Genomic DNA, 23,508 nt, shown 5'->3' on the forward strand with positions numbered 1-23,508 from the left:
AGACCAAAGGTCTCTTTCATGTGCAAATCAATATAGGTAGCTTGCAAAATCTTGTATGTTTCTAATTTAATTCAAGTCACACTGTTTTGTGCTGAACAAGGCCTGCTACCGAAAAACATAATGAGATATATGCTATGTTATGCTATTATCTGGCCATGTAAAATAAGCAACACAGGTAACCATTCTAAACATTTCAGGATCTCTGGCCTCTCCACGAAGAAAATAGTCATTTTCTTCAATGTATTTTATTCTCTCTTTAAGTTGTAATATCTACATTGGCTGAAGTCTTTGTACTATTTCCCAAATTATTTGATGTTCCCAATTGAAATACATTTCTTTTTTTCTCCTCTTATTGAGTGTCTAAACCAGGGGTAGGCAAACTTTTTGACTCGAGGGCCACAATGGGTTCTTAAACTGGACCGGAGGGCCGGAACAAAAGCATGGATGGAGTGTTTGTGTGAACTAATATAAATTCAAAGTAAACATCATTACATAAAAGGGTACGGTCTTTTTTTTTTTTAGTTTTATTCATTTCAAACAGGCCGCATCCGGCCCACGGGCCGTAGTTTGCCCACGGCTGGTCTAAACCATTGGAAGCATAAAATAAACAAATATTATATTTGTTTTTAAAAAAAGAAGAGATAAATGAAGCAGAGATAAGAAATTTATCTGAAACAGAGTTCAAAGTAATGGTGGTAAAGCTGCTCAACAGCATGAATAAAGATATAGTAACTATGAAAAAAGAACAATCTCGCCGAACCGGTTTGGCTCAGTGGATAGAGCGTCGGCCTGCGGACTCAAGGGTCCCGGGTTCGATTCCAGTCAAGGGCATGTACCTTGGTTGCAGGCACGTCCCCACTGGGGTCGTGCAGGAGGCAGCTGATCGATCTCTCTCATCGATGTTTCTGACTTTCTATCCCTCTCCTTTCTTCTCTGTAAAAAATCAATAAAATATATTTAAAAAAAAAAAAAAAAGAACAATCTGAGATAAAGAATGACATAAGACAAATAACACATTAGAAGGAATATATAGCAGATTAGGGAAAGCTGAGTATTGAATCAGTGAATTAGAAGACAGAGTTGAAAATATCACTTAATCAGAGAGCCAAAAGGAAAAAACAATTAAAAAACAGGAGAATAGCTTAGGGCAGCTGTAGGACAAAATGAAACATAACAATATTAGAATAGCAGGTGTGCCAAAAGAGGCAGAAAGGAGAAAGGAATAGAGAACGTGTTTGAAGAAATAAAGGCAGAAAACTACACTAACCTGGAAAAGGAAAAAGTCACACAAGTTCAGGAGGCACAAAGAACCCCAAGTCAGAAGAACCCAAATAGGCCCAAACCCAGACACATCATAATTAAAATGCCAAAAATTAAAGACAAAGAGAGAATCGTGAAGGCAGTAAGAGAAAAGAAAACTGTTACCTAAAAAGAAGTTCCCATGAGGCTGACTCCTGATTTTCAATCAGAAACATTACAGGCCAGAAGGGAATGGCATGAAGTACTCAAGGTAATGGAAAGCAAGGATCTGGGACCAAGATTACCATATCCAGCAAGCCTATCATTCAAAATAAATGGTCAAATAAAGAGCTTCCTAGACAAAAAAATAAAATAAAAAAATAAAGGAGTACATCAACATCAAGCCAGCATTACCAGAAATGCTAAAGGAACTGCTCTAATGAGAAGAAGAAACAAAGAGAGAAACCTAGCCATACAAAATGGCAATAAGTACCTATCAATAATAACACTAAACGTAAATGGATTAAATGCTCCAATCATAAGGTGTAGAGTAGCTGAATGGATACAAAAACATGATCCAACTATATGCTTTCTATAAGAGATCCACCTCAAAACAAAAACACATAGAGAATGAGAGTGAAGGGATAGAAAAAAGATTTCCATGCAAATGAAAAAGAAGAAAAACTGGAGTAGCAATACTCCAAGAAAATAGGCTTTAAAAAAAGGCCATCACAAGAGACAACAAAGGTCAGTACATAATACTAAAGGGATCGGTCCAACAAGAGGATATAACCCTGGTAAACATATATACAACCAATATAGGAGCACCTAAATATATAAAAAAGCTTCTATAGAACTTTAATGGAGAAATCAACAACAATAAAGTCATGGTAGGGGACTTTAACACCCCTCTGACTGCACTGGATAGATCTTCCAGACAAAAACTTAGCAAGGAAACAAGAGACTCTAAAGGACACATGGGGTCAGATGGATTTACTTGACATTTATAAAACATATCACCCCAACGCAGCAGAATATACATTATTCTCAAGTGCACATGAATCATTCACAAAGATAGACCACATGTTAGTATACAAAAAAAGTCTCTACAAGTTCAAGAAGACTGAAACCATATCTCACACCTGTCAGAATGGCTATCATCAACAAGTTAACAAACGACAAGTGCTGGTGAGGATGTGGAGAAAAAGGAACCCTTGTGCACTGTTGGTGGGAATGCAGCCTGGTGCAGCCACTGTGGAAGACAGTATAGAGTTTCCTCAAAAAATTAAAAATGGAACTCCCATTTGACCCAGTAATCCCACTTCTAGTACCAAATCCCAAGAAATCAGAAACACCAATCAGAAAGGATATATACACCCCTATGTTCATAGCAGCACAATTTACAATAGCTACAATTTGCAAACAGCCTTAGTGCCCATTAGCACAGGATTAAAATCTTTGGTACATCTACACAATGGAATATTGTGCTGCTGTAAAAAAGAAGGAACTCTTACCATTTGCAACAGCATGTTTGAACCTGGAGAGCATTATGCTAAGCGAAATAAGCCAGTCGGAGAAAGATAAATATCACATGATCTCACTCATTTCTGGAAAATAATGAACAACATAAACTGATGAACAAAAATAGAGCCAAATTAAAAAATATATATTTTAGAATACAATAAAAGTAATCCTGTTATTTGCAGATTTTTAATATTTCCTACAACTTTTGTGATATTATACTATATTAGTATAGTTTGGGTAATACATTTAAAATCTTTCTTTCTTGAAATATTAATGTCTATTGCAGGTAAATGGCTAATTACTTTGTATCTACAGTCTGGTAATAGATTTATTTTGTATATTATAAAAAAATAAAAATAAAAAATAGATAAAGCCACAGGGTTTGGTTTTGTTTTGTGTTGTGTTTTAAAATCCAGAACACAGGGTTTTCCCTTGCAACTACTTACGTGAGGCTTTGGTGAGGGATGGGCAGTGAGAACTGGAATTGCCTGAGGAGAGGCTGGGTGGGAAACACTGAGGGAAACCTAGAAAGCAGGTGCTAAAAGACCTGCAATCAGTTGTATCCCACCAAATCAAAATAGCCATTTTTCCTGAGAAGTGCAGGCCCTCACTGAAGCCACAGCTTGGGAAAAGACAAATAGCTCCCCTTAGGGAATACACCTCACCCCATCCTCAGGAACCCTGTTTGCCACTTCCTCCATCTCTACACATGCAGAGGAGACAGCAGCAGAGGCCAAGCCTATGGGTTAAAACAGTAGTAGGGAGCATCAGTGACTGGATTGGGTGTGGGGCTATGTGCTACACTGTCCCAGGAACCAGATTGATGATGATCCCTGTCACATTGGAGCTGATAAAAAGTTCCGGTTTCAAGCAGATCCCCCTGGACTGCTTACAAGGACCTCTGCCCAGCCGAGGACAGGGAAGTATTTTGGGGCACTCTTAGAAGAGTAACTCTGGAATGGAGAAACACACACACTACTTTACCTCACAGGAGACCCAGAGGTCTTATACCCCTATTCCAACAAAAGCCCTTTAGAAACAGACTCTTCAGTGATTAAGACCAAGAACTGGCCAGCATGTGAAGGCAGGAAGGGCAGAGCCTGGGGAACCTGGGAAAGTTAACTAGCCCATTCTTGGGCTCCATGTTGCTAACAAACTGGCCTTAGAGTGCTGCTTGGCATCTCCTGCATGCAGCCAAAGCCTGTGGAGACATATACAAACTGTGGATTCTTTGAAACTTCTAACAGCTTGCTGAGTGCCAAACGTGAACAGATTCTGACAGTGGCTAGGACCAAGGTATCTCTTGACAATTTACAGAATTGGCAGGAAAAACATTCAGCTTCTGTCAACAGAAAAGAAGAATCCTAAGGGGGCTCCCAGGAGGCACTAAGCTTTGATGAGACAAACACAAATTCACTTTTTGTTGTTGTTGCATTTACTTCATTTTCCTTTTTTATTGTTTTATTATCTTTGTCTCTCTCTTTTTTCTTTCATAGCTCTAGCTTTTTTCTTTTCATTTCTTACTCTATTTTTTATTTTCTCCTGCATTTTAGTCATTTGGCTCCTATGTATTGTCTTTCTGCTTTCTTTTTCATATATTTATTTTTTCCTCTCTTCTTTTCTACCATTTTCATTCCCTTATTCTTTTTTTGTTTGTTGTTAATCCTTTTTTGTTGTTGTTGTTAATCGGGGATATTTTTCCATTGATTTTTTTCAAAAGAGTGGAAGGAAGGGGGAGAGAAACATCAATGTGAGAGAGACACATTGATTGGCTGCCTCCTGCATGTGCCCTGGGCAGGGCCAGGATCGAGCCTGCAACCTAGGTACATGCCCAGAATCAAACCCAGGACACTTTAGTCTGCAGTCTGACGCTCTTAGCCAAACCAGCTAGGGCCCTTCCCCTATCCTTTATTGTTATTTTCTTTCTTTCCCCTCTGCCCTTTCATATTCCTTTTTCTTCCCACTATTTTTCCCTTCTTGTATTTATTTTATTTTATTTTATTTTATTTTATTTTATTTTATTTTATCATTCTTGTTCTCTTTTCTTTTGTGGTTGCTTTTGTTGTTGTTGTTGGGGTTTTTGTATGTTTGTGTGTTTTCTTTTGTTCTATTACAACCTGAGCAACAGCTTATACAATGTGGTGGGGGGTGAGCCTCGAAGTCAGCCAGCCTGAAAGGAGATCCCACCAATAAATGGAACACCAATCAAGACCCAATAACACTAGGAGAGTCCAAGTAACCCACATTCCTAAAGCATCCACCTCAGGAGATTAAAGGGACTGCACCACTGGGAAATGGTACACTTACTACATAAAGCCACCCCCATGAAGGCTTGAAGGCATAAGTTAATCTTATACATTAAAATAAATATAAAGAAACAGCAAAAATTGGGAGACAAAGAAACAACACCCAAATGAAAGAAAAGGAGGAAACTCCAGAAAAAGAACTAAATGAAATGGAGGCAAGCAATTTATCAGATACAGAATTTAAAGCAATAAGGATACTCAAGGAACTAAGTAAGAATTACTAGGAACATAGTGGGAACTACAACAGCATGAAATAAATAGGAACCATGAATATGAACCAGTTGGGAAAAAAGAATAATGTATATGACATCAATAATACACTGGAAGGGACTGGCTGGTGTGGCTCAGATGATTGACTATTGTTCCATGCACCAGAGGTCACTGGTTCACTAACTAGTCAGGGCACACGCCTGGGTGGCGGTCTTTATACCCAATAGGGGACAGGCAGAAGGTAGCCAATTCATGTTTCTATCTCTCTCACCCTCTCCATTCCTGTCTCTAAAATCAGTAAAAACATTAAAAACAGAAAAAGAATACACTGGAAGGAATCAAAAGTAGACTGAACAAAGCAGAGGATTGAATCAGTGATTTGGAAGACAAGGTCCAAAAATAATATAACACCCAATTAGAGCACCAAAAAAAAAAAAAAATTACAAAAGCAAGCGAATAGTTGCAGGGAACTTTGGGACAAATTGAGACATAACAATATCCACACCATATGGGTACTAGAAGGAGAAGAAAACGAGTAAGGAATTAAGAAGCTGTTTAAAGAAATAATGACAGAAAACTTCGCTACCCTGGTGAGGGAAAAGCAACATCAGGAAGCACAGAGAGTTCCAATCAAGGTGAACCCAAAGAGACCAACTCCAAGACACATGATAATTAATATGACAAATGTTAAAAACAAAGAAAGAATCTTAAAGGCAGTGAGAGAGAGACTGAAAGTTACCTACAGGGAAGTACCCATTAAACTGTCAGCTGAGCCCAGCCAGTGCGACTTAATGGTTGAGCATCGACCTATGAAGCAGGAGGTCACAGGTTGGATTCCCAGTCAGGGCACATGCCTAGGTTGCGGGCTCAATCCCCCGTGTAGAGTGTGCAGGAGGCAGCCAATCAATGATTCTCTTTCATCACTGATGTTTCTATTTCTCTCCCCTTCTCCTTTCCTCTCTGAAATCAATAATAATACACTTTTTAAAAAACTTTGCTGATTTCTTAAAAGAAACACTTCAAGCTAGAAGAACTTGGAATGAAGTATTCAAAGTAATGAAAAGCAAGGAGCTGAACTAAAGACTACTCTATCCGGCAAGGCTATCATTTAATATTGAAGGCAAAATAAAGAGTGTCCCAGACCAAAAAAAAAAAAAGGCCAAAGAAGTACATTACCACCAAACCAGCATTGTAATAAATGTTAAAGGGACTGCTTTAAGAAGAAGAAAAAGAGAGAAAGGAACATAGGTATAAAGGGGAAAAATGGCAATAAATAATTACCTATCAATAATGACCTTAAATGTAAATGACTAAATGCTCCAATCAAAAGACATAAAAATCAACATTTGAAATTCTCTGAATATTTATAATAGTTCCTATACAAACCAGTTAGCTTTAAATAAATTATAACCCAACTAAATTAAAATTCTAATGTGACTAAAATTTACCTGCTAGTCAATAAAATATAATAAACTAGATTCCTGAAGCTGGCACTGAAGAACCTCTGTGTAAGTGTAGCATAGCTAAACAGAACACCTTCTGGGCTAATGCCTACCCCCATTGCTTCCTAGCTGTATAACTCTGGCTAAATAACATAATCTCTCAGTTTCCTGTCCCTTAAATGAAGGTAACAGCTTTCCCATCAGGTCTCCAAAGGATTAACTGAGACCATATAAAGCCTCAGCTGGTGTCTACCAACTGTATCTCCCAAATTCACCCTCATGTATTCTCCTGCTCTAGTTAAGGCCCTCCATGTTCCCTAGGCCAGTGGTCGGCAAACTCATTAGTCAACAGAGCCAAATATCAACAGTACAACGATTGAAATTTCTTTTGAGAGCCAAATTTTTTAAACTTAAACTATATAGGTAGGTACATTGTTATTAACTTAATTAGGGTACTCCTAAGGCTTAGAAGAGCCACACTCAAGGGGCCAAAGAGCCGCAGTTTGCCGACCACAGCCCTAGGCCAAGATTATGTTTTCCCTAGATCTTACTTAGGCCCTCTCCCCTTTACCCTTTCCAAGGGTAAACCTTCCTGCAAGTAGCCATCTTACCAACACACCCCCACATCCAAATCCTACAATTCCCTTCAAGGCTCAGCTCAAGCCTAACCTTCTCAAGGCCACTATCAAAACTACCTCTCCCATAAAGCCCCCTAATTCCCACAGATCAATGTTACTCTATCCTGGCTTCCTTCAATCCCCTGGAGACTTGAAAAAATAAATTTTCCTGAAGCCTGAATCTTAGCCACAATCTGAGGTGTGGCCCAGGAATCAGCCATAGAAATGACTTCCACAGGCTCTCCACCAGTATTTCCCTTGCAGAACTTTGTACTATCCCACATTTTAATTACATAAAAATTGTATTTAAACTATAAACTCCTGGAAAACAGGAGGAGTATTTGATTTATATCCTCACGAATACACAAGAACAGTGACTTGAACCACTAGACTGGTCAACTATCTACTGAATGTGAAGGTAAAGAAACAGAATTTCAGTACTCCTTGAATATATGAATCAAAAATATGGTTTGAAACAAAAGCCTACCAAGACCTAAAAAACTAATCTATATTTCAGTATTAAGTTCTACTTGGCTTATGTGAACTAGTCAATGTATAAGAAATGACACATCCCCAAAATAGAGGAAACATCTATATGTATATTAAGCCAAGCGGCCAGAACGATCGGAGATCAGAACCAGAACCACAGATCACTATGACAGGTACTGCGGCCAACCAATCGACATGATCAGGGGCGGGGCCAGCTGGCCAACCTCCCATGTCCCCGGACCCCACCCTTATATGAATTCGTGCACCCGGCCTCTAGTTACTAAAATAAAATATGTACAGGGCTAATCATATCTGTGGTCTCCCCACAAGTCCAACTGCTTAAAGTTCCCTGAATAGATCATGCTCCCTTATGCACCCATGTTTTGAATGTACACTATAATCTGTAATGTACATTATTCATCTGGGTCTTAAAACTCATTGTGAAAATATCTTCTATGATGGAAATCCTTCCCTTAAGTCAAAGTCCTAGTTTAATGTCCCTTATTTATACTCCCCTAACACTTGGCAATATTACCCAATGAAAGCATCTGTCAAAAATAATTACTCTATTTATCCCTATTGGTTTCTTGGAGGAGAAGAAGACTCCCATTATTGTAACTCCATCATCTTGTATAATGTATGGCACTTAGGAAGTGTTCAAGAAATGTTGAATGAATGAATAAATGAATGAGAAAAGGACTTCAGTTTGTTCATCTGTAAAATATGAGTGAGCTGATGTTCAAGGTCTCTTCCAGCTTCTATTCTACTAGAATGAAAAACCTAATAAAATCAAATGACCATTACGTATAATACAGACTTGGATCCATGTTTGGAGTGGATCATTTCTAAATCATAATATCACAAGTTGTTGATGTATACAAGATTTTATTTACATATGATTTTAATATTTAAGCCTAAAGACCGTAAATTGCTGTTAAATTTACATTGCTTATTATGGTTGGAGAAATTTCTCTTCAAAAAGCATTAAATGCCCTAGCTGGTTTGGCTCAGTGGATAGAGTGTTAACCTGTGGACTGAAAGGTCCCGGGTTTGATTCCAGTCAAGGGCACATGCCCAGGTTGCGGGCTCAATCCCCAGTAGGGGTCGTGCAAGAGGCAGGTGATCAATGATTCTCTCATCATTGATGCTTCTCTCTCTCTCCCCACCCCTTTCCTTCCTTTCTGAAATCAATAAAAATATATTTAAAAAATAAAATAAAACCATTAAATGCTCATTAGTAATACTAATTTTAACACAAGGCAATATATCGTTTTACATAGGTAGGTAAAGAACTACAGATATTTCATAACTAAGGATAGGTGAATATTAAGAAAATATTTACATTTTGGGGGCCTAAATGGTAGTAAATGGATCATTACCCAAAAGACTACTCAGCGCACAATAAATGTGTATTAAAAGACATATGTAAGTTCCATGAAGCTTCTGGCCCAATTCCACATACAATCTCCAAAAAGAGCTATTCTGCAATGAAGATGTATAAAAGGAGAGATTTGGCTTTAGAATGTGATTATTTTTATTAGTCTTTCAAGGCAATGGTATGTAATCTATGGTAAATTATTTCAAATAAAAGTATTTTTGTGAGGACTTAGCTTACAATCAACTGGGAAGCTATCACATTCCTAACCTTGTACCAAGAGGTGATCAGGCCAACCAAACAAAGTAAACTTTATGTATTTTTTTTGAAAGTTTTTATTTGAATACAACAAAATTAAAGTCATTTATATACATTAATTGTGCATGCTAAGAATTGAATTACTTGATAATTACACATAAAAAATTGTATACAATAACTATTCCAACATCATTTTCTAGGTGAAAGCAAAATACAATAAAATGATGCAATCCCCACTGTTTTCAAACAAGGCAAAATAATTTTCAAGTTTTTTCTTCGAACTTTGATAGCTTTCTATTTTTAACTTGCAATGACGTTGCAGTTTTCCCAGGTGTTGCATAGTATTTAATATCATCAGCATTCAACACTGTATCATATTAAGAGAAAACTGCTCTGGATCGTATGCTATAATACAGTAATTTGCAATTCCCTTAGTCTTAAATTCTTTAAGTAATGCCAACGTATAAACTCAAAATATTAAAAGCCCTTTCAACAAAACCTAAGGAAAGACTTGCCCAATGATCTGGTCAACCTGCAAGTGTGACAGAAGTTCAACTACCCTGTAAAAAAATCTTATTTTGAGATTCACTGATGTATGAGACCCTTAAAAATCGAAATAGCAAGCTTAAAGGGATTTCAATAAAAGTATTTTCTCTTCCATGCTTTTTTTAAAAATACCACTGCATTCTAACGAGTAATATAACAAGTATATGTGGTAAATGTGGTAAGGTCAGAGAAGTGTCTCTTGCCCTTAAAGTTCCTGAAAATACAAGGATGTATTGACATAAACTAAGCGTCATTTTGTTACAAGATTCCAGGGCAGGAGGAATAGGGAAACTGAGACAGGAAAGTTAAAACAAGGCCAAACAGCGTGGGCAATTTGCAGCCAGCTTGTAACAAGCCATTACCTTCCCCAACCAAGGATACTTGAGAGTAAATGTTTAAAAACCACCCTAAGGAAAGAAATGCAGAAAGGAAAGTGGGGTGTGGGGGGGGGGGGGGGAGGTAGGGGAAAGGAAAAAGGGAAGTTTTACTCCCTAGGCAGAGATGACAACAGTCTCAAGGCTTAGCAAGATAAAGTTGCAGGTGCTTCTCATGAATTCTGGGAAGGCCATGACAAAGTAAAAAGGGACCTTGAGAATTAATATGTACCAAGAAATTCATCAGAGGAATTTTGAGACCTATAGACAGGAGGGTATACTAGGTGTACCAGTTAATAATGCGGATTTTTTTCAATAGATGGAGTTACACATACGTTGATATATATGTGATTTGATATGTATGCTATTTTGTTGTATTGACAGCAAGCTTCAAAACTTCATATGTCAAATTTGCTGAAGGTGTTAATATCATAGCTATTTTTACGCTTAAAAATGTCGAATTTCGTGCCAAAAAAAAGAGCATTAGCGGGAAATTTTAATTCATTATTTTATTTTGAAGAAAAAGTTATCGTATACTTTGGGTAGCTTATGGTGAACATGCTCCATCTCAAGATACTGTGAATGCTGGGTTAAATGCTTTAAAAGTGGTGATTTCGATGTGAAAGACAAAAAACGTCCAGGTCAACCGAAAAAGTTTGAAGACCAACAATGACAAGCATTATTAGATGAAGATGCATGTCAATCTCAAAAACAACTTGCAGAAGATTAATCATTGCTCAGCAAACAATTTCTGATCATTTACAAGCAATGGGAAAGATTTTAAAGGAAGGAAAATGGGTGCAACATCAACTGAACAAAAGACAAATGGAAAACCGAAAAGTCATCAGTTAAAATGTTTGCTTCAATGGCATGAAAGTCTCTTTTGCATCGAATTGTGACTGGCAATGAAAAGTGGATTTATTCTGAGAATCCCAAACGCACAAAATCATGGGTTGATCCAGGTCAACCATCAACATCGATTGCAAGGCCAAATCGCTTAGGAAAGAAGACAATGCTCTGCCTTTGGTGGGATCAGGAAGGTGTGGTGTATTATGAGCTTCTAAAACCAGGTGAAACCATTAATACTGATCGCTACCAACAACAAACAATCAATTTGAACCACGCTTTGATCGAGAAACGACCAGAATGGGCCAGAAGACACAGCAAAGTAATTTTGCTTGAAGATAACGCACCACCACACACTTCAAAACAAGTTAAAGACACGTTAAAAGATCTTGCCTGGGAAGTATTAACCCACCTGCCCTATTCACCAGACCTTGCTCCTTCAGATTACCACTTGTTCCGATCAAAGGCACACGCACTTTCTGAGCAGCACTTCAAAACCTACAAAGAAGTGGAAAATTGGGTCTCTGAATGGTTTGCCTCAAAACAAGGAAAGTTCTATTGGGACAGTATCCACAAATTACCTGAAAGATGGGGGAAATGTGTAGCTAGCGATGGACATTACTTTGAATAAAGCACTTTTGATGTTTCTCTTGAAATTATCGTGTTTTCCTTAATTACAAAATCCACATTATTAACGGGTACACCTGGTATAACACCTCTGACCCCCCCCCCCCCCGCCCCACCTAACTTGCTCTTCACATTAGCTGAGAGCCACTCTGCGCTTCATAAGCCAGATGTATAGATTTGCTTGCTTTGCTTCTTTAATAAAGGTGCATGCTTCAATTGCTTTGATACATTGGCTATTCAGAATGCAGTCAAGGTCTCTGGTATAAACTATTTATATGAGAAGACAAGGATCGAGGTTGGGATCGCCCTCTCCCACTAACTGGAGGGGGGGGGGGGGGGAGGTGCTGCCCGGAAACACCTCTCTGGTGTCAGTGAGATGTGCCTCTAACAATTTCAAAAGCAGATAAACTTAAAGAGATGAAACAAAAACCATAATTCAGTGTTTGGATTAAGATGGATGTTAATGCCAACTTTTTTTTTTTTTACGTACACAGGGGTAGTCCTCATGTATTGGGGGGCAGAAAACTGCTTCTTCTTAACGTTTATTACATAACGGAAGATTGCAAAGACAAGTGCTTTGCAAACACAGTTGACAAGAACCAGATCACGCCTCCCTTCGCCAAGTCCACCTTCAAGGACCAGAACGACCAACTTCACGCACCACTGTCACATGGCAGTTCGGAAAAGTTGGCATCTTCCGAAAAGGACCCCGAGAGAACAGTCAGTCATGAAACGCTTCGAGAGAAAACTTGCTCGGCAACAGAGTTTTGGACCATTCAAGTTCCTTCCCAGATTAATCCCCCACGCCTACAGCCCAACCAACCCGACCTTTGCACACATCCGTTAGATGACAAAACTCTACGGGACTCACGACTCAAAAGCAAAACCCGGGGAGCTCAACCCGTACCCCATAAAGGGGGAAATCCAGGGTCAGGTAACCCCCTGCCACACTGCCCACGGAGCAACCCCACGCGGCAGCGAGACCGGCACTCACCCACCGCTCGCCGGGAGACGCAGACCTGGGTGTTTAAAGTCTGGAGCGCCGTGGGCCCGCTTACTCTCGTGGGGAAGGCTCTCACACCCCTCTCACGGCTCCCGTGGGAAGACGCTGGGCGCTGCCATTTTGACAAAAAGGCGGGCCTTGCGCGGGAGGCCCCTTAGTAGGTAGCCCTGAGCGGAGCCGGAGCTCCAGGGAACCCTGGACCTGTCGCCTCCGCGCCCGCCACGCCATCGTCCAGGCCTGCAGCGAGTGGCCCGCACTCCGGGCCCACGGGGAGAGCGCGACAGTACCAAAGGCCCTGGGAATCCCGCACGGCCTATCAGGCAGGGCCGAGGGCAGCCCCAGCGGGAGGGGCGGGGCGTCCGCAGCCTGGGGCAGGGCGTCCGCGCCGGAGGCGGAGCGTCCGCAAGGCACGCGCTCGGTTACCCGGGCAACGCGGCCTGACGTCCGGCGAAGGTGCCACCGGGCACTTCACAGCGAAACATTTTATCCCCTTCCTGACCCCAAGTCAGTGTCCTCTCCATGACCCCCCGTGGCTCGAGAAGGCTTTCTCTGGCCCTCTGCACGCCCTCCGTACTCGAGCGCCGACCTCCGTCCCGAGGAGCGTGGCTCGGTGCACTAGCGGCCCCCCAGGTTCCACCCCAAGCCCTAGCTCTGTCGCCTAGGCCGCCCCTTCTGCTCCCCCCGCCCCTCAGCCCGCTCCCAGCGTCGCTACAAGCCGGAGCCTTCCAGGTGGGGCGGGCGAGCAGGAACGCCTTCCCCGAGGGCGCCTCCCCCTTAGCTGCCCGAAGCCCGCCTGCGCCCGCCTCCGGAGTTCCGAGCGACGCCGGGCTCGGTCCGCTGCGGCCCGAGGCGGCGGTGCTGCTCGCCCAGGCAGAGGCCCGGCCGGCCGGCGTAACCAAACCAAACTGCGTTTGAGGTCGTGGGTGGTTTTGCATAGGCTGACATTTTGCGATTGGGTTAAAATCGGGACCTCTGCGAAGAGGACCCACTTATTTTTTTCTTTCCAAAATGGCAGCCTCCAGCCGCGCACGAGTGTTAGATCTGTACCGAGCGATGCTGAGAGAGAGCAAGCAATTCAGCGCCTACAATTACAGGTGACCCGACGGGCGGCCGGGGCCGGGAGGTCCGGGTGGGCTCCCGGGGAAGGTCGGGCTCGGGGAGCCTCTGTCCCGCGCCGGCACCTCGGAACCATGACGGCAAGGCTCTGCCGCCGATGAGGGTTCCCCTGCTGCGAGCGGGCCCCCTGGAACCTCGCGGGGACTTGCCCTGCATTGTGTCTGTGAAGATAGATCTTGTGACGTTTGCCCCCGAGCGGATACCGCGGTTTGTGCTCAGGGAGCATGGTTAGTGGTGTGTTTATGCGTGGGAAGGATGGATGTGAAAGCTGCAGGTGCTTAAGTTAGGACCAGTTTGTTGCATATGTAGAACTTCCCACAGAATTGGAAGAGTTGACAGAAGTGACCTGTCAGTAGCACATGTGCACAAGCTGAAGGCTCACTCTACCCATTCCTTGCATTTCCTATTTCTTAATTAGCCCTTTTAATTTCAAAAATCAAATCCGTTCTTTTTGGCCTAATTGGTGGCAACGGGTGGGAGGAGGAGACACAAGTAGCAATTTTTATCTATCTATCTATCTATCTCTCTCTATATATATGTATATATATATACATAACCTACATATATAAAAGGCTAATATGCTAAATGTCCCTCCACCTGTCCCACCGGGTCTATGACGCACACTGACCACCAGGGGACAGACGCTCAAGGTAGGAGCTGCTGTGACATGCCCTGGCCATTTACAGAGAAACAGCACTGCAACCTAGAGCCCACAAAGCAACACTCAGCTTCACCCAAGTGGGACCCAGGCCCCACCACCACCCCAAAGCTACAGCCCACCAAATCGCAGCCCACTCTGCCGTGACCGCCCATACCGCGCCCCCCCCCCCCCCCATGGCGCAAAATGGGGCCCACAGCCCAGCCCTGAAACTGAAGCGGTGGCTGGGGGCACCGAGTAATGACATCACAAGCAACACCTGGCTTCCTCTTCCTAGTGACTAGCCTCCTTGCAGTTTCTTCAGGCCAGAAACACGACTTGCTTTATAGCCAGGTGGAAACATTTTACACTGTAAATAAATGTCTGTGGCCAAAACCGGTTTGACTCAGTGGATAGAGCATCGGCCTGCGGACTGAAAGGTCCCAGGTTCGATTCTGGTCAAGGGCATGTACCTGGGTTGCGGGCACATCCCCAGTAGATGTGCAGGAGGCGGCTGATTGATGTTTCTCTCTCATCGATGTTTCTAACTCTCTATCTCTCTCCCTTCCTCTCTGTAAAAAATCAATAAAATATATTTTAAAAAAAATAAATGCCTGTGAAGCATTTTCCCATGCTTCATCTCATTTGCTCCTCACCGAAGTCCTGGAGTAGGTAAATAGGAGACTTGGTGGAATCCTATTTTCTTTTCATTAGCTGGAAAAAAAACACTTAGAAAGCTTAGAAACTTGACTCCACTAAAAAGAAGAAATGGAGGACCTTAAAAATGACTTTAGGTTTTCTCACTGTGCAGAATATAGTCAAACACTGCTGCAGTTAAATATTTTTTTTAAATATATTTTTTTATTGATTTCGGAGAGGAAGGGAGGAGAGAGAGCTAGAAACATCAATGATGAGAGAGAATCATTGATTGGCTACCTCCTGCATGCCCCCCACTGGGGATCAAGCCTGCAACCCAGGCATATGCCCTTGGCCGGAATCGAACCTGGGACCCTTCAATCCACAGGCTGACGCTGTATCCACTGAGCCAAGCTGGCCAGGGCTGCAGTTAAATATTTTGTCCTTTGTTCTCCCTGCGTGATCTACAATAATAATCTGCTTCATGTTGATATTTACTGCTGTGTTGCTGACAATTATCTGAAAGAGAAGTTGGGATGCTTCACTGGACTGGAATAAGTTTAAGTCAGAAAGCAGGTCTAATTAAGCAAGCTTATCTATACATATAAAGCTCTCACTGGTGCCAGTCACACACATGTGTTTCCTTCTGTCATTGTCGATCATGAATTTGGTTGACACTTCTATTATAGAAAAAGGGCAAATAGCAATATTAAAATATTTCTTCTAATTAATTACTTCAGGTGCCGAAATGTTTATCATGGCCTCTCCAGATGGAAGTCCAGCTTTTAGGATATTAGCAGAAACAGGAGAGTGAGAGTTTAAACTTTTACATTCTTAATGTAGCACACAACTTTTTTTTGTCTGCCGCACTCTCCTATTTGCTCTTGAGTCCCTTATCCTTACTCTTCACTTTCTATACCTTTTGTGAACTTCAAGGCTTCAGCTTTCCAATCTGCGTCCTTGTAACTTCTGACTCACCACTGCTGTGTCTATTTTACAGATATTTTTCTCTCTGAATGCTATTAGATTCAGTGTCTTCTAGTAACTACCAGATCCTCTTTGCATTTGAAATTAATTCCCAAAGCAAGTACCTGATAAGACCAGTTCATTAAATTACACCATGTCTTACTCTTGGTGATTGGCCAGCCTGTGGATTGGGTTCCTAAGAGCAAAGCCTACCCCAAGAACAGACCTGGTTAGGTAGCGCACGCACGCGCGCGCGCGCGCACACACACACACACACACACACACACCTTCTGTTTGAGCTGTCAGGCCCTGTGATTGATAGATCAGTACAACTTTGGCTAGTCAATGGAACACTGAACCTCTCAAGCAGTAACTAATTTTTAGATACCTGCATGGAAAGGGAATTCAGCCTATAAATTTGCAAACAGTAAGTCACACTGGTGACGTTATATCTACCGGGTCAAATAGTTAAAAAGAAACATTGTGGCCCTGGCTGGTGTGCTCAGTGATTAGAGTGAAGGGTCTCAGATTCGCTTACTGGTCAAAGAAAAATACCTAGGTTGCATCGATGCCCAGTCGCATGCATGCAAGGAGGCAACCATTGATGTGTCTCTCTCACATCAGTGTCTCTCTCTCTATTTCTCTTTCCCTCACTCCTTCCCCCCCTCCCCCCAGCCTTTCCACTATCTCTAAAAATCATGGGAAAAAAGATCCTCGGGTAAGGATTAACAAAACAAAAAAGAACAAAACCATAAGATGGCACTGGTCAAAGGCATGAAGTAGCATAGTATGCTCAGATCATGACAAAGACTCTAGCAGCTAGAGAGTAAAGTGTGATTCAGGGGGTGACAGAAGATGAGAGTCTGGTTGGAAAGGGTTATGTATTTGACGGCCAAAGGGCCATGCTAAGGAACCTGACTTTATTCTTAGTTAACTAACAACAGTCAATAAAAAGCTTTAAGCCATATAGTGGCATGGACAAATTTGTACTTTTGGTAAGTCACTTTGGCAGCAATAAAGAAGATAATTTTGAGGGCTAGATATAAGGATACCAAATGAGAGTTGGTTATAATAGTACTGAGGAAAGATTAGGGCCCTAATGAGGGCAGGAACAGTGATAGAGAAAAAAAAGACATATTTGATTAATTAGAAAGTAAAATTCTTAGGACTTCAATGATTAGATTGAGGAAAAAGAAGAGAATCCAAGCAGAATCTAGAATGATGTCCAGGCTACTAGTTACGCTGAGGCACAGAGAGTTTAATAGTAAAAGTTGTGCCATTGTCCTAGCTGGTTTGGCTCAGTGGATAGAGCATCGGCCTACAAATCAAAGGGTCCCGGGTTTGATTCCAGTCAAGGGCACATACCTTGGTTGCAGGCTCCTCCCTGGCCCATGCCCTGGTCAGAGCTCCTGCAGGAGGCAACCAATGGATGTGTTTCTCTGTCTTTTCCTCTCTCTTCCACTCTCCCTAAAAATCAGTGGAAAAATATCCTCTGGAGAGGATTAACAAAAAACAAAAAAAAAGTTGTGCCATTAACTGACTTAAGAAATACAGAAATATCTGCTCCTGTGGAGTGAAGACTTTTGAGTTCAATTTTGGGGCATCTTGAGTGAATGTTACCTGGGATGCCCAGAAGAGGTAGTTATTCACAGGAATCTGAAGCTCAGGGCAGCAATCAGGACTGGAGTTGTCATCACCACTGATTTGCTGTGTGACCCTGGGTGAACCACTTCTCTGTTTTGCAGATTCTTAATCTATAAAATGGAGGCATTAATTTATTTGTCTCATAAAGTGGTAAGATGCCGCAGTCTTTTCACACCTAGGGTTCAGGAATCTGGAGAAGGGCTGCGCATAAATGAATAGAGACTAGACATGAAATGTAAATTTGGAAGGCATGGGGGAAAGCCAGGTGGAAACTTAGCTCTAGTGCTACGCTCCCTGAATCTCCAGACCCATGACTTTTTATTTACTGGAAAACACATTGGCCCTTTAGGAATGCAAACAGGCTTGTCAAAGGTAAAGTTTGGTAAACAGGAAAAGATTATCAGGTTAGGGGAAATGCCTACAGCTGTTCAGCTGCAGGTAATAATATGCAGATTTTCAGTCCTGCTGAAGCCCAAAGATCCATCAGCCTTCTGATGAACTTCTTGCATAATTATGACCTGCTGGAATTTGCCTCCAGTAGTAAGACTTTAATGATTTAACTCATGTCATATGCTTAGAATTGTGCCTGGCACATAAGTGGAATTTTATAGCATAAGTAGAATTAAATCTTATTATTAGGTGTTATTCCCAGGCAAAGTATTTAGGGCAGTGGTTCTCAACCAGGGCAATTTTATTTGACAGTGTCTAGAGACATTTTTGGCTATTACAACTTGGGTAAGAGGATACTTCTGTCATTTAGCAGTTAGGGATGTTCCTAAGCACAGGGCAATCCTCGTAACACAGAATTGTCTGATCCAAAATGTCTATCATGCCAAGATTGAGAAATCCTATTTTATGGTGAGAAGATTAGTGGGCTTAGGATACTTTTCTAGAGAATATTGAATTGTAAGGTGTTGGCCAAAGAGAACCTCTAATGGAGACCAAGAAGACATAGTCTAAGAAAATGCTCTTCAAACTCATTGGTCTCTAATGTCAGTTCTCAGTTCTTGAGTTCAGCAAAGAATCCAGAGCCAATAACTCTAGAATTAGATGAAGTTTATTTAGCATGCAAAGTGAAAGTACACTCGAAGAATGTGTTCCAGGCAGTGCAAAGCCATTTGAGTATTTCAAGCAGACAGCAGATATACCTTTTAGCTAGATCAGCCCCAAAGGAAAAGAAACTAAAGACTGGAGGCCATTTGGGAAGTAATAGCATTAGTTTAGTTGAGTCAAAAGATGGTGAAAGCCTGATTGGAGCAATGGGTGATAGTAATGTAGAGATATATTGAGAAGCAGAATTGCTGGTCTTAGTGATTGGTTAAATATATTGGATTAGAGAGAATGACTCAAACTTAAGTTAGGAGAATATAGTTGGAAGAAGAAAAAAATTGTTCCTAATGAAACATCACATATCAGAGACAGTGCCAACTTGGTAATAAAGAAGACATTTTCTGTGAGACTGTGTGTGCAGTGATGTAGCTCAGGAGAGCACCTGAACATTTCAGGTGCAATTTTAGCACACTCTGACTTTATATGTTAAGTTACTCTGCAGCACTCTTTATATGCTTATTTCACTTTCCTTACTCCAGTTGTATATCTTTCATATGTCAATGTTATTAATTTGCTAGTTAATGTTCATCAGGGTTCATTGATTGTATCTGTTCTCAGAGTAATTATTTGTTTTAATAGATGGCTGGTACCCTCAGTTGTCATTAATACATCTGCTAGCCTTATCTTTATTTACTTATTTTTTTGCCTAGGGTATTTTTTTTCTTTGATTGATTTTAGAGAGAGAGAAAAAATATATTGATGTGAGAAACATCGGTTGCCCTCCATATGTGCCCCATCCAGGGATAGGACCCACAACCGTGGATGTGCCCTGACCAGGAATGGAACCCAAAACCCTTTGGTGTGCAGGACGACACTCCAACCAACTGAGCCACACCAGCCAGGGGTTCTGGGGTAATTTTTAAAGTGTTTTTAGTACTCCTCCTTTGGCATGGTTTATTTAAAATTACTCATTTGATCAGTTACTTATAATTATGAATATTACTCTGTAGCATGATTATTTATTTAATGCCTTCACACATTTCTTTTTGCCTGTCTGCATTTTGAGAATAAATATAACAATATTTTTCCATATTTAAGTAATCCCTCCCCTGACCTGATCCCTAAGAGTGATGTTTTAACCAGAAATCATTTCCGTAGGCAGAACCATCTCTTATCTAAAATCCCCTTGCCCTGGCCAGGTGACTTGGTTGGAGCGTTGTCCTATACACCAAAAGATTGCAGGTTCGAATACCAGTCAGGGCACATACCTAGGTTTCGAGTTTGGTCCCCTTTGGGGAAGTATACGGGAATCAACTGATCAATGTTTCTCACATTGATGTTTCTCTTTCTCTAAAATCAATTTAAAAAAAAAATATATATCCTTGGGTGAGGATTAAAAAACAATAATAATAAAATAAAATCCCCTTTGCCCTTTAGTAAGCACAAAGCAAAATTAATTGAGAAAATTCTTCCTTGTAGCCAGACTGGAGTCAGAAAAAGCCATTGGTCCTTTTCCCTGGTTCAAATGTCTCTTATTCATTCGTTCAACAAATCTTTATTGAGCACTCACAATGTAGTAAACATTAGCATTCTGCTTCTTTTCTTTCCAGACTAAGGATGAAAAGATTTCAGTACCACGGTAGATACTAAACTTGTGGAGACATTGAAATAATCACAGCTTTAATTGTCTGTTTTAGCCTGAAACTTGAAACTCTAAGGAAAGGAATTACATAGTGGGAGTGTAACTAAATTAGAGCAGACTCAGGTAAGGCAGCCTTCTGGAAGGGACGTTGCTCACAGGCTCTGCCCTCTTCTGCCCCTAGGATCCTGACTCCAGTGTTCAGTCTTAGCACCTGGTTTAGGCAGCTTTCCTTCCTGATATCTGAAAGACTTTTCACTTGAGACTATAACAGTACACCTAAAGTATATGTCATATTTCCCAGGTTTCTGTGGTTGGTCCTTCTTTTTCCCCTCTTCACACTTCCCTGTAATTTTATCACAATCCATGGTTTCAATTGCTCACCTCTATGGGGACTCTCAAGTCTGTTTTCAGTCCAAGCCCCTGATCCAAGCACCAGACACATTACTCACTTTCTTCCTGCAAGTCCCCCTCAGAGAACAAATAAGCAACTCACACCACATCTAAACCTGCCACAACTAAGCTGTCAACTGGGCACTTGCCCTAGGTGCCTTTCTCCCTTTACCTCCCTCCCTGTTCTTTCACACACTCTGCCTGGATACCTTTCAGGCCCATCCACACCTCTTCATCCCCACTGCGTTAGCCTATCCGTGGTCGGCAAACTGCGGCTCACGAGCCACATGCGGCTCTTTGGCCCCTTGAGTGTGGCTCTTCTAAGCCTTAGGAGTACCCTAATTAAGTTAAGAACAATGTACCTACCTATATAGTTTATGTTTAAAAAATTTGGCTCTCAAATGAAATTTCATTCGTACTGTTGATATTTGGCTCTGTTGACTAATGAGTTTGCCGACCACTGGCCTAGCCTGTTGTTACCCCTCACCCAGATGGCTGCTTCCCTGTCCTGCTCTCAGTTCCCTCTGTGCTGTATTGTCCTCACCATGAGGTTTCTAAAATGCAGGGAGCTGACTTTCTGAATTGGGCGCCGTGCTAAGTGTAATGTGGGAAGGAACTACAATTTAAAGACCTTGTATGGAGCAGAGCCAAGATTTGAACCCAAAACTTTGACTTCAAAATGTGTGTGCTCTCACCCATCCCCTCCACTCCCTTTGCTTCAAATGCATCAGAGGCTCCACATGGCCTTTAGAATTAAATTCCTTCTTAGTTTCCATGCCACTCTTCATGTTCTGCCTCTTCTCTTCTAATCTACTTTTCATTTTGGCCAAATCAAACTTCTCCCTTTTTCCCATGGCGCTACATGGTTTTAGGCCTTTATGTGATCACACGTTAATTCCTGTGTCTAAAACACACTTTCCTCCCTTTATACAGCAAATTTCTAATCATCCTTCAAAACTCAGCTAATAGACCAACTCTTGACAAATTCTCTGAAACCTCCTAACCCCATGCTACTCCCTTATTTAAAAAATAAATTTAAGAAAGATAAAGGAAAAATCTTTAGTTGCTTCTCATTGCTCCCAGGATAAAGTCCAAAATCCTTCCCATGGCCTGCATTTCCCTGTAGGGTCAGTTTCCCTGCCTCTGTCCTTATCATACCACCTTCCCTTTGGGGGGTATTTTATCATACTGAGCTGTTCTCCACCTCCTTAAATACTTTGCTCACTCATACCCATGTTGTCCCTCTGTTTTAAAGTTCTCCCTTCTCCATTCCTGTAGGTCACTCCTCCTTGCTCCCTCACCGAGAGCCCACAAAGGCACTCCCAGCCCTGTGAGTTCCCACAGCCCTGTGGACTTCTCCGTCATGACACTATACCAGTTGTAACTTTACATGTACTTGTGGTTACCTGAGCAATGTCTCTCCCACTAGTCTGACTGCAGGCTCCATGAGGTCAAGAATGGTGTGTGTTTTTGCACACCATGATCACCCCAGCATCCAGACCAGGCACTAGGGGGTGCACCAGCATGTGAATATATGAACAGTATTTATCATAGCCCTCCCTTGTTTTCCAGAAGCCTGTGTAACATCCTGTCATTTAAATTCTCCCACCACTCTTGCCCCTTTTTCAGTAGACTGTCATCCCCAGTCAATAGGCACCATATTTGAATCAATTTTGTTTCCTCCATGATAATACTGTAAAAGCATAAGAAATGTTACAAGAGTGAATGCTTTATGTATGGGTAACTGCTTATTAACAAGCACGACTGAAAAGGTTTTGGAAGACCACCAGGGGTGACCATATTTAGGGCCCAGAGAGTCATATAATTTTTCTTTCTTTCCTCTTCACATAGCTCTTTTACTGAGAATTTTCAAGGGTCAAAAGAACCAGTGTATAAGATAATATAGAGGAAAGTAAGCCTCTTTTTTTTCATTAATTAAAAATAACCAAAATGCAAAAACTACTTGCTTTATAACTGGTACTAGTAACATGTACAGTCATCTACTGGAGATAATATTATTTCCTTAGTAATTAACTTTAATTCACAGTCACTTGGAAAACTTCACATATTTCAGGCATATAATTACCACAGGGGATTGTTTCCCTGCATTTTTCTAACCCTAGGGAATAAGAGGGAATGCAGTGTTTATTTTTACTATATCCTCCACTTTTTCTTCTTTAAGAATGGAGGAAAGAGTTATTACCTTTCAGCACAGCCTGCTTTCATTTTTAAGTTCCTTGGTATTTTCATTTGCCAGCTTGAAGACAAAATATTTTTTGTTTCGTTAATCCTCACCTAAAGGTGTTTTTCCACTGATTTTTGAGAGAGAGACAGAGACAGACGGGAATGTCAGTTAGTTGCCTCCCGCACACACCTCAACAGGGGCCAGGGATTGACCCTGCAATGCCGGGTTCTCTGCTTATTATCACTCATTCTTGTTAATAAGCAGGGGACCAAACCCACAACCCTCAGGATTGGGGGCCAGTGCTCTAACCCTGTGGTCGGCAAGCCACGGCTCGTGAGCCACATGCGGCTCTTTGGCTCCTTGAGTGTGGCTCTTCCACAAAATAC

General features: G+C 41.5%; 2 protein-coding genes across 14 annotated transcripts in view; one reads left to right on the top strand and one right to left on the bottom strand.

Moving 5' to 3' along the window:
* FARS2 (phenylalanyl-tRNA synthetase 2, mitochondrial) overlaps window positions 1-13,507 on the bottom strand; it is a 590,825-nt gene extending 577,318 nt beyond the window's left edge. The window contains exon 1 of one of the 3 annotated variants that reach the window (XM_036347892.1): window positions 12,848-13,503. The gene's annotated coding sequence lies outside the window, so the exon portion shown is untranslated. Of the gene's footprint in view, window positions 1-12,847 lie in introns of all 3 variants that reach the window. The other 2 variants (XM_036347895.1, XM_036347894.1) reach the window with 2 other exon arrangements.
* Window positions 13,508-13,625: 118 nt separating this feature from the next.
* LYRM4 (LYR motif containing 4) overlaps window positions 13,626-23,508 on the top strand; it is a 146,607-nt gene continuing 136,724 nt past the window's right edge. For 3 of the 11 annotated variants that reach the window (XR_004973872.1, XR_004973873.1, XM_036347900.1), the window contains exon 1: window positions 13,636-13,950. Coding sequence is in view for 8 of the 11 variants with exons in the window: in XM_036347900.1 (XP_036203793.1) it covers window positions 13,865-13,950 (86 nt within the window). In the remaining 3 variants the exon portion in view is untranslated. Of the gene's footprint in view, window positions 13,951-23,508 lie in introns of all 11 variants that reach the window. The other 8 variants (XM_036347902.1, XM_036347904.1, XM_036347903.1 and 5 more) reach the window with 6 other exon arrangements.

This window comes from Myotis myotis, unplaced genomic scaffold, assembly GCF_014108235.1.
Source record: "Myotis myotis isolate mMyoMyo1 unplaced genomic scaffold, mMyoMyo1.p scaffold_m19_p_2, whole genome shotgun sequence".
NCBI classification, from domain to species: Eukaryota; Metazoa; Chordata; class Mammalia; order Chiroptera; family Vespertilionidae; genus Myotis; species Myotis myotis.